Below are 16,162 nucleotides of genomic sequence, written 5' to 3' on the forward strand. Positions count from 1 at the left end.
CTGTAACCAGTTTGCCTGGCTTCTATCCTTGAAAACACCTCTTCTTTCCATCCTCAGTCTCTGCTGCTGATGGTGGTCCTTTGGCCCTTCCCCCCCCCCGCCGTCCATCCCAATCCCACTTCTTCTCCAGGGCACAGCTCAAAGTCACTAAGTACCCTGCAACCATTCCAATTAAAAGCATTTAAATTCTATACCGCTCATTTCACACTTTTCCTTCTTTTAGAACTTTTTCACCCTACTTTTTAATGTACTATTTTCTTTAACAGCCAATCAACTCCTGCCTTGCATTATCACTTAAATGTTCTATATATGTGTCTCTAAAAGGTTATAGTAAATTCCAGAAAAGAGATTCTCTCGATTTAAATGTGAAATAAAGACATCACAGAGAGAGGTCTTGAGCAAAACAAGACTTCAAAGGGCAGCTACAAAAGATACCCCCAGAACTCTGGGTCCAGTCCTCAATAGGGCTTGTCCTGACATCCTGTCTGATTTCATCAAAACTGGCTCAAAGTGATGCAATTTACAGGAGCCCGGAGTGTCCATTTGCCATGAGGAGCATAACAGCTAGGCAGACAAAACACTAATTATTGGGCATTTGGGACTTTGCCCAAAAAGCGAAAGATTACCTAGGAAGCCTGATTATAATCAGAACATTGCCTGGAAAGACCAAGTAAGAGGAAGTCACTGGCCAAAGACGCTGGCTGCATCAGTCAAGAGACAATCCTTTGGCAGCACGGAGGGACATGCCAAGACAACCAGGCGCGAGTGGCAGCTGCTCAAAGTACCACCTCCTCAGGAAGCACAGGTAACATCCTACATGCAGATCACTCTCCTGCAGCCTCTTCTGTCGCAGGGGTTAAAAGGTAGTGGATTAGCTAATATATTAATTCAATTAAAACTGTATCAAGTTAGATGCCAGAAATATGGTGAACAAGATACGGAATGGCCCACAGGGAGATACAGTAAGCAAGTAAGTAGATAAGTAGCCTCAGTGTGATAACTACTATAAAGGTTACAGGATTCATGGATCATAGTGGGACATGGGATATGTATGTGAGACAGCAAGGTACCTCAAAACCTTCAAATTTAAGTTTCCTCAGACTGAAATGAAGGGGGGAAGTCAGCAGGCACTAAGTTAAGAGCAGCCATTAGCTGAAGGAACCCATCCCCAAGTGGTTCAGGAATTTGTAAGGGACCAAGTTCAGTGACCTGGGTGTGGTGCCAGGGAGGCAGGACTGGCATGCGACTCCAGCTAAGAAAGAATGGGAAGTGGCCTGGAGGACAAAGACAGAAGAGCTTTTACAAAGGAATAAGATGATTAAGAATCTGAGGATGTCTGTTCAATGCTACTCCCGGGAAGAAGACAGATGTGAGGAAAACAAACTGTCCAGTCACTAGAATTACTCTCTGTGGTGGAACAGGGACCATTTATCAGGCCATAAACTCTACAGCTACAATAAGGACTACACCCTAGTGGTTTTAATTATCTTATGGTTTATATGCAGAAAGGCTGTTTTTTTCCTTCAAAGTATCAGTTTTGTCCACTCTGTTTTCACTCTTATCTATTTCACTCTCAAGAAGTTCTAGAACTTCGATTCAATTAAAGTTCAATTAAAGACCTCTACATACTACTTCTCTATGTATTACCTAATGCAATGTATTGGATTAGCTATGTGTTAAAATAACCTATAGGATGAAAGACTGAGTTCCTGTACATAAACTGTATCCTATGTTCACTCAGCTTTATGGAATTTAAAATGCTTCACTTTAATATCTAAATGACCTTTCACTGGAGTAAGTTCCACTACTTTATTTTCAAATTTATAGGTGCCCTTCCATTCTCTGTCAAAGTTAACGATCTAATACTTAAATGTACTACATTTTAAAATGTATTTAGAAAACGTATAATATAAAAATGTACTTTAAAGAATGTATTTTCAGACACCAAGTAGTCTTACATAAAGATAAAGGTATTTTATAATGAGCTAGTTCTGTTTGCTAAGTTCACACAATTCAAATATTATTTCTAAACACTATGCAACTGATAATTTTATTGCTAAGTTATTGGTCATAGACTATTACCTCCCCTATAAAAAATGATTTACATTTCCTTAATATGTCTTCTTTCTTTTTGTCTTCTATGAAGTATACAGTACCCAAGGCAACAAAATACCCAAATATAATAATGACCTATACTTCACAGTAATCTCCTATCCCTAAATGAATGTGAAGGAAATCCAGCTGGTTTCTTACCTCAGTTTTTAAAGCAAACATTAATCGCCTAGATAGTAAGTTTTCAAATTGACAACACTATCTAATTCATATGCTCAGAGTGTAAAAATACTAGTGTGACTGTAACTCAAACCCAGATTTCTCACTTTAACCAAAGGGTTATATCTGGTCAAAAAGATAGTCACAGATTTGACTTAACTGACAAACTGCTTAGATATTAAATGTTAAAGTTTTAACCTTGTCTAAATATTTCAACCCAGAAAAACGGAACTTTTAAAAATGTGTCCTTTATAATGTCGTACATCAAAATGTGTTTAAAGGGGGCTTCCCTGGTGGCGCAGTGGTGAAGAAGCCACCTGCCAATGCAGGGGACACGGGTACAAGCCCTGGTCCGGGAAGACCCCACATGCCACAGAGCAACTAGGCCCGTGCGCCACAACTACTGAGCCTGCGCTCTAGAGCCCACGAGCCACAACTACTGAGCTCTTGAGCCACAACTACTGAAGCCTGTGCGCCTAGAGCCCATGCTCCGCAACAAGAGAAGCCACCGCCACGAGAAGCCCGCGCACCGCAACGAAGAGTAGCCCCCGTTCGCCACTAGAGAAAGCCCGCGCACAGCAACGAAGACCCAACGCAGCCAAAAAATAAACAAATTTATAAAAAAGAAATGCTGCCCAAGCTATTATAGAGCCTTTGCAAAGACATCATACTTGAAAATATTCAGCAGAAAAGAGTTTATATTAGCAATAATCAACCACCTCTCCCAAAAGAAAAGATTTTAAGAACTGACCAGATAATCTTAACTGCAAGATTTACTCCTATGAATGTTACTAATAAAGTCCAAGTGCTACAACACATTAGCTCACCATAAATTCTTTATAAATTATTTTTAAACTCAGACTTTAAAAGTTAATAAAACAATTTTTCAAGATTTTAAGGAATTTATAAGTAAGAGTGGTTCTGAATGAATTAGGCAGCTCCCATTTGGCAATTTATAAATAATCCAATCTTTGCTTATGAGTCCTAAAACAATCTATTAAACCCTTCCCAGGTCTCTGTAATTGATGACTCAATTAGAGCCAGTACCTAAAGAGCAGTTATGACAAAACACTCCAATCACTTGTATTTGTAATGTATCTTTTTTAACTTCCCTTTACATGAGAGTAAATGAATTCACCCCAAACAATAAAAGCAATCAAGCACGTTGGCCTCCAATCCTGAGCTTCTATCCCTATTTCCATCTACCCCAAATTCCTTTCTGTTAGATCTATATGCTCAGACATGGAAGATCCCAAAGACATATCAAGAAAGAAACACCAGCAAACTGTAGGGGGAGGGGAATGAAATATCAGTCCATTTACATATAAAAGAGGAGAGAAGAGAATATATACACCAAATGCTTGCATACTCAGGGAAAATTTCTGGAAGAACATTAAGGTTAATAGTGTTTATCTCTGAGAAATGTGACTGAAGTGTTCGAAACAGAATAGGTTGGGAACTTTTACCTCCCTTTATGACCTTTTACATGTTGTTAATTTTTTACCATGATCCTGTACTACGCTATTTATAATAGTAAAGATTTAAAACCCAAAATCTTTCTTCCCTGCTCCTCACATTATAGAAGAGGCTGGGAACACAACTTCTTGGCCCCTGGCAGGCACCAGCCTAAAATGAGCAACCATCAATAAACTATATACATTCCACCTCCTTCCGGAGATGGGGTATCAAAGGCTTGTCTTGTTTCAAAATACCTGATAAAATAGCACAGGAGGAAGAAACAGAAAAGGTAACAGGATAGTGCTGTAAAATGCTACTATCACTCATTCACTATTTACTTCAAAAGTAAAGGTTTCAAAACATAAGAATATCCAGTGCCAATAGCAGATCACTAAAAACATATGTAATTAGAAAAACTAAGCCAGACAGGAAAACTAGGGTTTAAACTACCTTTAAAGAATAAATACTCAACTTCCTATTCACTTTAAGAGCAGTACTATTTTGGAAAAAAAAGTAAAAAAAAAAAAAAAAAAAGCTACATTCCAGAGATGGTTACCAAACACACCATTTCCTCTACCCATTGCAGGCAGGCATGGTTAATAAATTAGGTCACTCTCCACCCCCCCTCCCCCGCCCCCACCGCAAACCCAGGAGTGACTTCAGAATCCTCCTTAACACATTGCTATTACTCAGAATTCAAATGAAAAACAAAGCCTATTTGCCCTATAGGTCCTCTTTTCACACTTTTCTTTTGACAATTTACCAGAAAAAACTAACGTAAGACCAAACTCTTCAGTATATATTCTTGGGATCTCTGAACCAAATTCTAATTTATAACACACACACAAGCACATCTTCAGATCAGACTCTAAAACTTCATTGAAGAATAACACTTTAGAAAAAACTAAGTGTAACTTAGCTAGCAGGAGATAATTCTGAATGAACCAAGGTAAGGATAAGGATGGAAAGGAGTCTACAACCCCTTATTCTACCCTTGGAAGAATAAGCCAATAAATGCCAAGTGATAAAGCATAATTTTAAAAGATTTTTAAATGCTCAAACCAGATGTTCTTATACAGGATATACAAAGCAGCTTCTGCAGAAACCAGACTCAACCAGTTAATGACAATTACACTGTGCACAGATTGAAATGCAGCTGTTTTGAGGAACTTTGTTCCCTGATTATAGCCGGTTGTCAGAAACTATCAGTTACCGCTAACAATGTTAAGTCACCAAAAATTTTTAAAGTACTGTTTAAAAGAAAACTCAGACTCCCAGTGTTGTACATTAGAAGACCAAGATGGCACACTTAAAACTGCATTTACACATCATCTGAATTACGTATGAAAACAAACATTTCATCACAATTGTACAAGTTTCGTTATTATGGTCATGGAAACATAAGACAGTCTCAAAGCCTAGCAACAAGGTCTGGAAAGTATTCTCCGAGGCGAAAGCCGAAGAGTCTCACCCTTTTCATGGATTGTGTCTACAGGAAACCCTCCCCAAAGAAACCCATAAAATCATAATTGCGGCACTAGAAAACATTTTAGAGATAATTTACCTGTCCCGACTTTAAAAAGACAAGTACATAAATAAACTCTGGCGAGGTTAAGCAGCGTGAGCGGGGACACACAGGTAGCTAGGTCTAGGGCAAAGCCAGTGGCTGAACCAAAGACCAGTTCCCGAGATGGGTGGCCCTCCTGTGCCATCCACCCTCCTCCCAGCGCCTGAACCACAGGCTTCCCGTTCCTGGACACCTCCTGCGATTTAGAAAGAGGTCATCTCAAAGATTAAGGCCATGGACTACATGTTACCAGGGAGCCGACGACTAAAATGTACTAAGTAACAGTCTGTTAACTTGGAACTTGAAAACACGGTTTCCTGGAAGCTGATGTGAATATGGTTGCAAATGCCATTTTGCCTGGTGGAGCCTACAAAAGGTAGAGCTGGAAAGAGAGTGTGCCCGTAGTTCCCTGGACACTATCACAGGGGTGTGAGTCCTCTGAGCAGCTGGCATTAACTTCTGATCGGTGACACATACACCCTACTCGGAGAGAGGTTATCTTCCTCTGGATGTATCTCCCTCTGGATATATTCCCAGGTTATAATGTATATCCCCAGGTTATAAATGTATACCCTTCTTGGCCTGCTCCCCTTGGAGGGTGTGACTCCCTAGCTGTGCTTTCCTAGGTACACAGGGTCCTGTATTACACATCCTATCCTCAAAGGGGATCTAGGAATCAAAGAGTTAAGAGCCACAGCCCTCAGGCTAGCCAACTCCCTCCATATTTATCAAACAAACTTCTGATTTCAACTTGCTATTGCAGATTCCTACCAGAAAGGGAATTCAGCCCCAGCAGAAACAATCTGGTGACTGGGTGATGCTGTTACTATGCTACAGGTATATACTATAAGTACATATAGTATAGTAAGGCTGCATGACTATAGATCAGGGGTCCATATCTTTTTTTGTCCAGCCCCTAAGAATGTTTTTTACATATTTAAATGGTTTGGGGAGAGGGCATCAAAAGAACATTTCAGAACACCTGAAAATTATACCAAATTCAAACTTCACTGTCTGTAAATAAAGTTTTATTGGGAGACAGCCACGTTCATTCATTTACCTCTTGTCCACTGATTGCTTTCGCAACAATGGCAGAACTGAACAGCTGTAATAGAGACGTCAGGCCCACAGAGCCTAAAATATTTGCTATCTGGCCCTTTACTAAAAAAGTTTACTGATCCCTGCTATCAATCAACAGACTGGCAGTAAGGGGGTGAGAAGGCAGGGGCGGGGTGGTGGTGGTGGTGCTCTAAACGACTTAAATAAAGGCCAAGAAACCCATGAATTTTTCTCAAAGGAAAACCCCTGAGGCTCCTACTTGGGGCCAGTGTACACTAAGTTATAAAAACTTCTAACATGCTTATCTGATTTTCAAGCCAGTGACCAATAAGCAGAAAAATGACTGTTCTAGACAGGCATTTTAACTACAATACATGGTTAACAGGGGTGTAAAAGGATCAGAGAGAAATCATAAAAAGAAGTCACCAGAATTTAAATGCTAAACTGAAATCCCAGGATGCACTTAAAGGTATTCATCCAAACCCGGAAATGACATGCAAATTTCGGTGCAACTCGCTTTTTCTGTGGGAGAGATTCCACAGGTTTTGGAACTCAAGTGTCCTTAACCTTAAAAAAGTTACAAGCCACCAGAACTCAGCCTACACATCTTTAAGTGCATCATTTTATTTCAACACTGAAATAACTGATGCTTATAAAAATGACCATGAGTCATTAAGAAAAACCTTAAACCATGTTATGTGTACTTTGTGCTAAACAAATGCAAACCAGGTAGCTCAAACTCCAGCAACTTGTTAACCTTGCCAATTCTTGCTGCTTACTTACCCTGGAGTAAGAAGAAGAAAAAAAAAAAATGCTCTTTTATTCTTCAGTTTGGACCCTCAGCCATGAAACCTTCACTTAACTGCTTAGAAACTGTCTTAGCAGCTGTCATGAATTTTCAAATTAAAACCTCCTGTGCAAACATTAAATGCTCAATATTAAAAAGTATATATTACTGCCAATTGGAAGAGCTTTCAAACCAAGAGAAAACTGTGGATTAATTCCTTCAGCAAATAAGCCCAAAAGAACCTGAAGTTTTAAAAATGAACTTACTTCAACTGTCCTCAGTCACCTTATTATGTCTTAAGTCTACCTGAAGAACCAAAAGCAAAAAGTTAATATCTGACTTGTTTTAGAATATTCATCAAAAGCTTGGTCCTTGAGCATTTGTTAGGCACACATAATACACCAATGCTCTAGAGTTAATAAAGGACTCAAAAATGGAAATACCCAGTCTCCTCCCCAGAGACCAGGCTTTCCATTCCATTTCTGGTAATCTATTTTTGTTGCTTTCAGGTGAGGAAGACATCCTTAATCATCATTCAACGTCTAGGCTAGATAAGGCCAGGCCACAATAACATGGCCGGAGTCAGGATCAATAATATCCTCTTAGACTAGATTTTCTCTCTGTTCCATGACAGTTAACCCTAGCTAAACTTAAAGACAAGATGCCACTTCCAACTCAAAGGTAAAAAAAGCCCTCCAAGGCCACTCTTCCATTTGTTAGGAATGCAGAGTTAACTTATTCCATCAGAGCCCACCAACTGTGAAAACATCAAAATATATACCCCTCACAATCACAGAACAATATTGTCGTATAAGGACACCAGGCAAATGGCAAGATTCTGTTCCAATTAAGTCTCAACTTTTTGAAATATTATATACTACAAATAATAAACATATTAATTCTCCAAATTGTAATTCATAACCAAATAAAGTGCTGCCAGGTCTTGAAAAGAGACAAAATAGACTGAACACTAAAACGTTCAAGGAAACAACTTACTGTCTCAGGAACTAAAACTTTCCCAATTAAGGTTCCTACCAGGCTTCTGACACCACCTAAGAAACTAACAACTCCAAGCAAAGCCAGCCTTCATTTGAAAAACAAAAAATTCTTTTTTTAAGGTATCTTTAAACATGGTGACAGTTCTAGCTATCACAGGCTTGCACAAGGAGGGGAGGAAAACATTTAACCGGTATAACTCCCACTGTTTGAACAATTTTTAATTCCAATCCAAATAAAAAGCAAGATATTGGCTAAGATGTCATATTTTCCTCCAGAGGATGTCTTATTGTTATTAACCATGTGGGAAAACTGGGTTTATAATGCAAATTCTGACAGACCATTAAGAGTGGAACAGATGCCCCGCATCACTAAATGAGGAAAGAGCTTCCCCAACAGAAAGGAAGGAAGCAAACAGAACCATGACATTCTTATGTCTCCTCCTCAACTCCTGACAAACCCTAAAGATAAAGTATTTGGTCAGTGCCTGATGTCTTTTTTTTTTTTTTTAACATCTTTATTGGAGTATAATTGCTTTACAGTGGTTAGTTTCTGCTTTATAACAAAGTGAATCAGTTATACATATACATATATTCCCATACCTCTTCCCTCTTGCGTCTCCCTCCCTCCCACCCTCCCTATCCCACCCCTCTAGGTGGTCACAAAGCACCGAGCTGATCTCCCTGTGCTATGCGGCTGCTTCCCACTAGCTATCTATTTTACGTTTGGTAGTATATATATGTCCATGCCTCTCTCTCGCTTTGTCACAGCTTACCCTTCCCCCTCCCCATATCCTCAAGTCCATTCTCTAGTAGGTCTGTGTCTTTATTCTTGTCTTACCCCTAGGTTCTTCATGACATTTTTTTTCTTAAATTCCATATATATGTGTTAGCATACGGTATTTGTTTTTCTCTTTCTGACTTACTTCACTCTGTATGACAGACTCTAGGTCTACCCACCTCATTACAAATAGCTCAATTTCGCTTCTTTTTATGGCTGAGTAATATTCCAATGTATATATGTGCCACATCTTTATCCATTCATCTGTCGATGGACACTTAGGTTGCTTCCGTGTCCTGGCTATTGTAAATAGAGCTGCAATGAACATTTTGGTACATAACTCTTTCTGAATTATGGTTTTCTCAGGGTACATCTTGATGTTTGCTGTTCTAACCACCTCAGTACTGGAACACAAACAGGTGATAATTCTTTTTCCAGCAAGTCTGTGGATAAAAACATCACGCAAATGTCTTTAAAGTAGTTTTCAAACAATCTCCAAATTGAAGACTTCCAAATTACAATAAAATGCTAGTTTAATTCCAACTCTTTCAAATCCAGTCATGATTGATTCCAAAGGCATGCCTCCTCAATGCCAGAGGTTCTGTCAAAGTTACTACACAGACTAAAACCTACTTACGGGAAATAACCAGATGCAATAAATGATCTCTGACTGGACAGCGTTTTAGACAAAGCTGCTGTGCTATATTTCGGGGCCAAGTGAGGAAATCTGAATATCTCCCAATAAGAGACAAGCTTGCTAACAGGGGGGAAAAAAAAAAAAAACACCAAAAAGCAAAACTCCTTACACAACTGTATAGCCAGTATGACTCATTCCGATTAAAACATAGGTACAAACATATACACAATTATCTGGAAAACGATACAATGCTGATTTCTAGATGGTAGGAATGTGTTTTTATAGTTGCTTCTCTAATTTTCAACAATGTACACGTAACACCACTTCTGTAATAATACTTTAAGCCACTAAGGGCTCCTTAAAGTCCAAAATCAGTATTTATGAAGGTGAAACACATGGAGATCTGCTTGTATTCTCACCAAGTCCTCCAAATTTTCTGTTTTTAGTTAATCCTTCTCCCCACAGTGTCTGGGCTAAGCAATGGTTCATTTCTAAAATACAACATTTCCTTAAATTCCAAAAAGGTTTCTCTCCCTGGTCTCTCCAACACACTCATCATTTCTCACTATTTTCCCTTTATAGCTACTCTTTCAACCTCCGTAAGAAATATAAAACTAAAATACTATTTTATAGGCTGAAAACCTGTCAAGTGATGGAGGAGGAACTTGGGCGGGGGGGGGGTGATCTTTTTCTTTCTAAATGAACATATACCTACCTTTGTCAAAAGTTAAAAATCTGTGACAACCCACTCAACTTTTCTTCTTGAAAAGCAGCCTATGACCTTAAGATGGAATCAAGTTCAAGTTCTACTGCCTTTATCTCTGGCTGGTGTAAGGAGGAAAGGAGATGTGTAACACTTACGTACCTGAAAATGCCAGGTCATCAAAAACACATATAAAATACACAAACTTAAGGAAGAAAGCAAAATAACCAAACAATCCGAAAGTCATCTGAGTTAAAAGTGACATTAGATGAGACTGAAACCTTTGGGACAAAAGGACACTAAGAATTCTCAGTTCCAGGTATCTGCTAGAGTGTCACACACAGAACATCCTGTTAGCTCTCCAGTGTGTGTTGCCCACTCTACTACCACACATTATTGTATCAAGAGTGTTGTCTGTGGAAGTAAGGTCCAGTTACACCGAACGCTTCCTTCCTCCACCTAAAAGCGATTAAATCTTGATTAGCTGTGATTTGGTCAAATACCACTTACTAAAGTAATCTCCAACCATTGGTGGATCACTGCCTAAATCAGCTTTCAGGGAAATAATTTCTCTGGATCTTAAAACTAGTTCATTAACTTCGAAAGATATTAGCCTCGAGCCACGTAGGTAACTAGAGAGCTAGCCTTTCGCAGCGGGTTTTCTAAAAAGGAAAAATAGTTCCCTAATAAAAACCTTTGGGAAAGAAGCCCCTAAGCATTGCCATTAATGGAAACTTCAGATTCTCTCGCAATTTCCTAAAAATGTAGCCGTGTCAAGTCATTCAACTGCAGCTATCACTTTACAAAAAGAAAATTTAAATTCCCCCTCGGCTGTGGTAAACAGAGGGCGGCAGACCTTCGCCGCCGCCGAAGCGAGGTGGGCGCCTCCCTCCTCGTTACTAGAAAACCAGCCCAAGCTGCTTTTAAACGGTCTCCGGGTGACGACGCATTCCTAACGGGTTTCGAAGGCACGTTTAAATCGCCCGCTTTTTTGTTTGCACGCTGCATTCACCGGGTGCCGGGACTACGGCCGCCCCCGCGCGCCGGGGCGGGGGAGCCCAGGGTGGGGAAGCCGGGGCGAGGGTGTACGACAGGGCAGGGAGCACCCGGGGCGAAGGACCCGTGGATGCGGAACCCGTGTGGGAGGGGGGGAGAGTGCGGGTGGGCTGCGAAGAGAGAAAGCTGAGGACCCCAGGAAGGGGGAGGGGGATCCCGGGGAGGGGAGAACTGAGCCGCCGCCCCGCACCGGAGAACGCACCGCGCGGCTCCCGCGGCCCGCCGGGGTGTGCGCAAGGCCGCGGCTTCGCGCGGCGACGCTGCCCCCTCCCTCTCTCTCTCTCCTCCTCCTCCTCCCAAGGCGACAGAAACAACAGCGCGGGAGGAGGGGAAAGTAACTCCCGGCACCTCCGCCGGAATTAGCCCCGGTGCAGTGATGACACCTTCTCGTGGCGCAACCAAGCCCCGCTCCCTCCGCAGCGGCGTCCCCGCCGCCGCCCTCTCCATTTGAAAGTGGCCACCCCCCGCCGCCGCCGCCGCCGCTCCTCCCGCCCCGCCGCCGCCAGCTGCACCAATCCGCTCGGCCCCAGTTGCAAATCAAACGCTCCCTCGCGTGTAGAAGCCACTTGCGCCGCTGGAAACGGCCGCGCCGTCCCCTCCCCGAGACCCTCCCGGGCGGCACCTTCGGGCTGGGGCGGGCGCGCCGGCGAGAAACGGTTGTGAGACGGGAGCGGGAGCTGCGGCGGCCGCGAGCAGCTAGGAGAGGGCTCGGCGCCCGCTCCCGCCCCCAGACAGTTCTGGAAACTGTGTATCACCTCTGTCACAGGAAGCCATCCGACGAGGAAGGCGGCGCGGAACCAACAAACAAACGCCTGCGGCCGCCCGCCGGAATCAGCGCGGGGACGGCGACGGGCTTCGGGCAGTTCCCCAGGCGGGAGCGCGGTGGCCGCCCCCGCGCCTCGGGCTTTGTGCGGGGTTCCCGCGGCGCGGGCGCGGTGGGCCGGGCGTCCCCGCCCCCGAAGCCCCCCACCCCGGGCCCAGCAGCTCTGCTGGGACCGTTAGGTGACGCTCCAGCCGCGGCCGAGAAAGCAGCGCCTCAGCCGCCGCCCGCCCCCATTTCCACATGGAGCCACCTCTCCTCCAACGCCAAAGGCGGGCCACAAAAGTTGGCCCCAGGGCCACCCAGCACCTGCCCACGTGCCGCGGAGGCTCGCTCCCGGGTATCCCCCGTCCCCTTCCCCCCGCCGCCCTCGGCCGCCAGGTCACCTATTACCGGTGGGAGGGGAGAGAGGCTGCTATTTAAACGCCCGCGGAAGTTGAGGCACCCCCACTGGCGGGTGCCGTGCACCTGCCTCCCGCCGCCGCGCTCCACCACTTTGAGCAGCAGCCGCGTCCTCGGCCCCGCCTCCAGCCCGCAGGCGGGCGGGGGGAGCGGGAAGGAGGTGGAAAGGATCGAATTTCTCCAGCAAATGGGACCGTTCCGACAGGATTCGGTTCCCCGGTCAACATTCCACATTCCATCCCTCTCCCGCATTTGCAAGCCAGCTCCAACAACCCGGAAAGCCTGCTAGCTATCGAACAACAGCCCCCAACTCACAAATACACACTCGCAGGCACAAGACACGTGCACTGAAGGGCTTTGCAACTTGCAGTCCCGGGGTGCACACTGCACGTTCATTTCAGGCAGCGAAGACCTAGCGATACCACCTCCACAATTTGCAGATGGTGCCAAAGGTTGCAAGTTGCAATCCGTTTTAAGTTCATGGTTAATCGGTAGTTTGCTCTACCAGTGCAACTCCTTCCTAATTTCACCGATAAAGGGTTTTACACTTCACAGGCAGTCTCGCTATAAGTAAAAGGTCTGATCATTGGAAACCCAATTTAGAAGAATCTAATTTCTAAACTGTCCCTCCACCACCCCCCCCACCACCACCCCTCCCTCACTGCCCTTGAATTGATGCAATGAATATTTTGGACATGTGGTGACGCGGTGACAAGAGCTAAGGCTGCGGCCACCCTACACAGATGTACCTATACACACACACCTATGTTTGGACAAATACAGTCGTCCCTTCCCCCCGCACCACCACCATCACCACCACGGTCACACACACTCTGGATTCATATATGTACACGGACCTGTGTTCTGCCATTGCCATCTGTCTACCAAGTTGCTACTATGCTTTCCACTTTCATACAACCTAATGCACTTCGGCTTTTTAAAAAATTCTAATAAACTAAAGCCAACTAAACTGGGCTTCTGCTTCTGAACGCGTTTTAATTGATGATTGGCCTGAAAACCGCATGTTCTTCACAAACCCAAAAGAAGAAAAAGCTCTAAGTCTTCAGTTCCCCAAAATTGAAAAATAATCATAATAAAACTTACTGATCCAACATAGATCAATTCTCAGGATCCAAAAATCATCCTCTCCTCCTCCTCCGGCCCCCGCCCCGGCAATGCCCAAGTTACTGGTGGGATAGTAACGCTGCACTCGGCGGCTGCGTGCCCTCCCTCCTCGCTACATATCGAGAACCCAATCTTTTGGCGCCATATTAATGACGTACTATATTATTTCCACTAGGCAGCGACCTTCGGCATTAAATTACTCCCGAGAACTCCCGAGCAAAGCAACAAAACCATCAAATATGGCTGAGCCTCTCTGCTCGTCCTGCCGCCGCCGCCGCCGCCGCCGCCGCCGCCGCCGCCGCCGCCGCCGCCGCCGCCGCCGCCGCCGCCGCCGCCGCCGCCGCCGCCGCCGCCGCCGGATCGGGACGCGCACACAGACCCACACGCGGACACGCGCGGACTCTGGGCCGGCGCACCCTCCCCGCGCGCCCCCCGCGGCCCGCGCGCGTACCTGCTGCGGAGGGCTTCGGCCGCGGCGCTGGGCTCCTCGCCGCTCGCTCCGCGCCGCATGAGTTCGGGCCGCGGCGGGCGGGCGGACTGACTGGCGGGCGGGGAGCCGGGCGGGCCCCTGCTCTCGCCCGCGCGCACACACCCGGCGCCCGCGCAGGGAGGCACTCTCGGACGGGCGTTTGGCTGGTTATGGAGGAAGGACTGTGTGAATCAAACTCATTTCTGGGTCACTGCTGCCACAGGGGGGAGCACTTTAATCCCTTGCCAAAACGAGAGGGTGGGGACAGGAGGGCGGGGGGAGCGCGCGGAGAGCCCGAGGCGAGGGGGGCTCGGTCCCTTGTTAACTCTTCGCGGCCCTCGCCGCAGCCGGCTCGGCCTGTGTCCGCAGGGGCTTGCCAAGAGCAGCACTCTTCGGCTTTTAAAATCTCTTCCTTCATATCCCTTGTGAGCCTAGAAATTCTTGAGGTGTCTCCAAGCAGGGGGGTGGGCTTTTAAATTATCCCTTTCACACTGTCCCAGTTCCAACTCTTGTCTGACATCACTGCACTAGAAATGGATTCTTTCAACTTAGTTTAAAATTATGTAGATTAAAATGTGGCTATTAAGGAGTGTAGTTTGGGTGAGAGGTTTTATTTTTAGGCTGAATGGCATAGTTCTTTCGTAGTAACAGTTTTGGGGAGTTGCGAATTAGAATGACATTTTTAAATACAGAAAATCCAGTTTTGGAGCCGGAACCCATCTTTAAGTTTGTATCGAAATGATAGTTGTAAATGATCACTAATTCATTAGGAGACAGTAATTATTTATAAATTGACACCACCTTTATGTTACACAGTGTCACAGAACTGGACATCGCCTTGCAAATATGAGAATTGGGCTTAATTCTAAAACTGGAGCTGCAGACTAATATAAAATTAGCTACCAGAGATTAATTTAGGGGTATAACTTACTTTTTCATTGGAGTTTAACATACGTCTTTTGTGGGTCCCCAAAAGAAATGAGTATATATGACATTCAGCTTCAGAAGGGAAAAGACCTGGGTACAGATTAAAAATCCCATTCAGTAAACAGGAACAGAGATCACTAATTACAAAATTCAATATCAAACCCAAAGGCATATTTATCCACTGGGAGAATTGTTCTGAATATATCAGGTTTGATTTCACACAATCACACACCAACCCATCCACCCACATCAAGAACATAATAAGCTGATAAACGTGGCAAAACAAAACTAATTGAGCCTTCCAAATATTTTTCAGAAAGCAAAGTAAACCAAAGGAAATCTTAAGTATATGTCCTCTTTCTCCCTTGCCTGCTTCACTAATGAAGAGTACAAAGACACCCTATCAGTCCTGTTCATGTGCTCACTTAATCCCGTTCAAAGAGAGCACATATGTAAAGCACTATTCTATCATTATTACTGTTATTAATATTGCACTGCAGTTACTGTTATTTTCATTGGTTCACCTTTCACATACTCTACTGCAAAAGTAAAAGGGCACAGGCTTCGCAGCCATACAGACCCTGCATTGAATCTGACTCTACAGGTTATCAGCTGTGTGACTGTGGGGTAAATTACAAAACTGCTCTGATCCTCAATTTCTTCATGAGTAATAAAATGAGGTTAACAGGCCCTATACCTAAAGGGGTGTTAAGGGGAATGAGATAACTCCATAAAAGTGCCCAGCAGAGGCCCTGGCAGTAGGAAGGCCACCCCTCCCCATCTCTCTTTCTTGGCCTTCTCTCCATTGAAAATTGCAACTTTTCTACATTCCAGCCAACCTTACTTCACTCATTCCCCTGCAAAAAAAATAAATTAAAAGTAAAAATAAATCACATTTGCCACTTAGCTTTTAACTTATTTTTTTCTGACTGTCCCCACTCCCAAAACATCAGGCAACAAAATGAAAGTGTATTGAATAAATGGATGAGAAAAATAAAGAGGTAAAATGGCACACAAACTCCCAACACTGATAACGTTGATCAAGACTGATGGTCCCAGAAACATCCTCTCAGTTACGCCACACTGTTTCAGAATACTGATCTGC

General features: G+C 44.2%; 1 protein-coding gene across 7 annotated transcripts in view; it reads right to left on the reverse strand.

Moving 5' to 3' along the window:
* JADE1 (jade family PHD finger 1) overlaps window positions 1-14,227 on the reverse strand; it is a 57,414-nt gene extending 43,187 nt beyond the window's left edge. For 2 of the 7 annotated variants that reach the window (XM_089911504.1, XM_022556913.3), the window contains exon 1: window positions 12,070-12,246. In XM_089911504.1, the coding sequence (XP_089767630.1) occupies window positions 12,070-12,088 (19 nt within the window). In that variant the 5' untranslated portion in view covers window positions 12,089-12,246. The other 5 variants (XM_022556914.3, XM_022556915.2, XM_022556916.2 and 2 more) reach the window with 5 other exon arrangements.
* Window positions 14,228-16,162: the final 1,935 nt, after the last annotated feature.

This window comes from Delphinapterus leucas, chromosome 5 (genome assembly GCF_059928025.1).
Source record: "Delphinapterus leucas isolate spDelLeu-1000000601 "Yukka" chromosome 5, BTC_Dleu_Yukka2, whole genome shotgun sequence".
Lineage (NCBI taxonomy): Eukaryota > Metazoa > Chordata > Mammalia > Artiodactyla > Monodontidae > Delphinapterus > Delphinapterus leucas.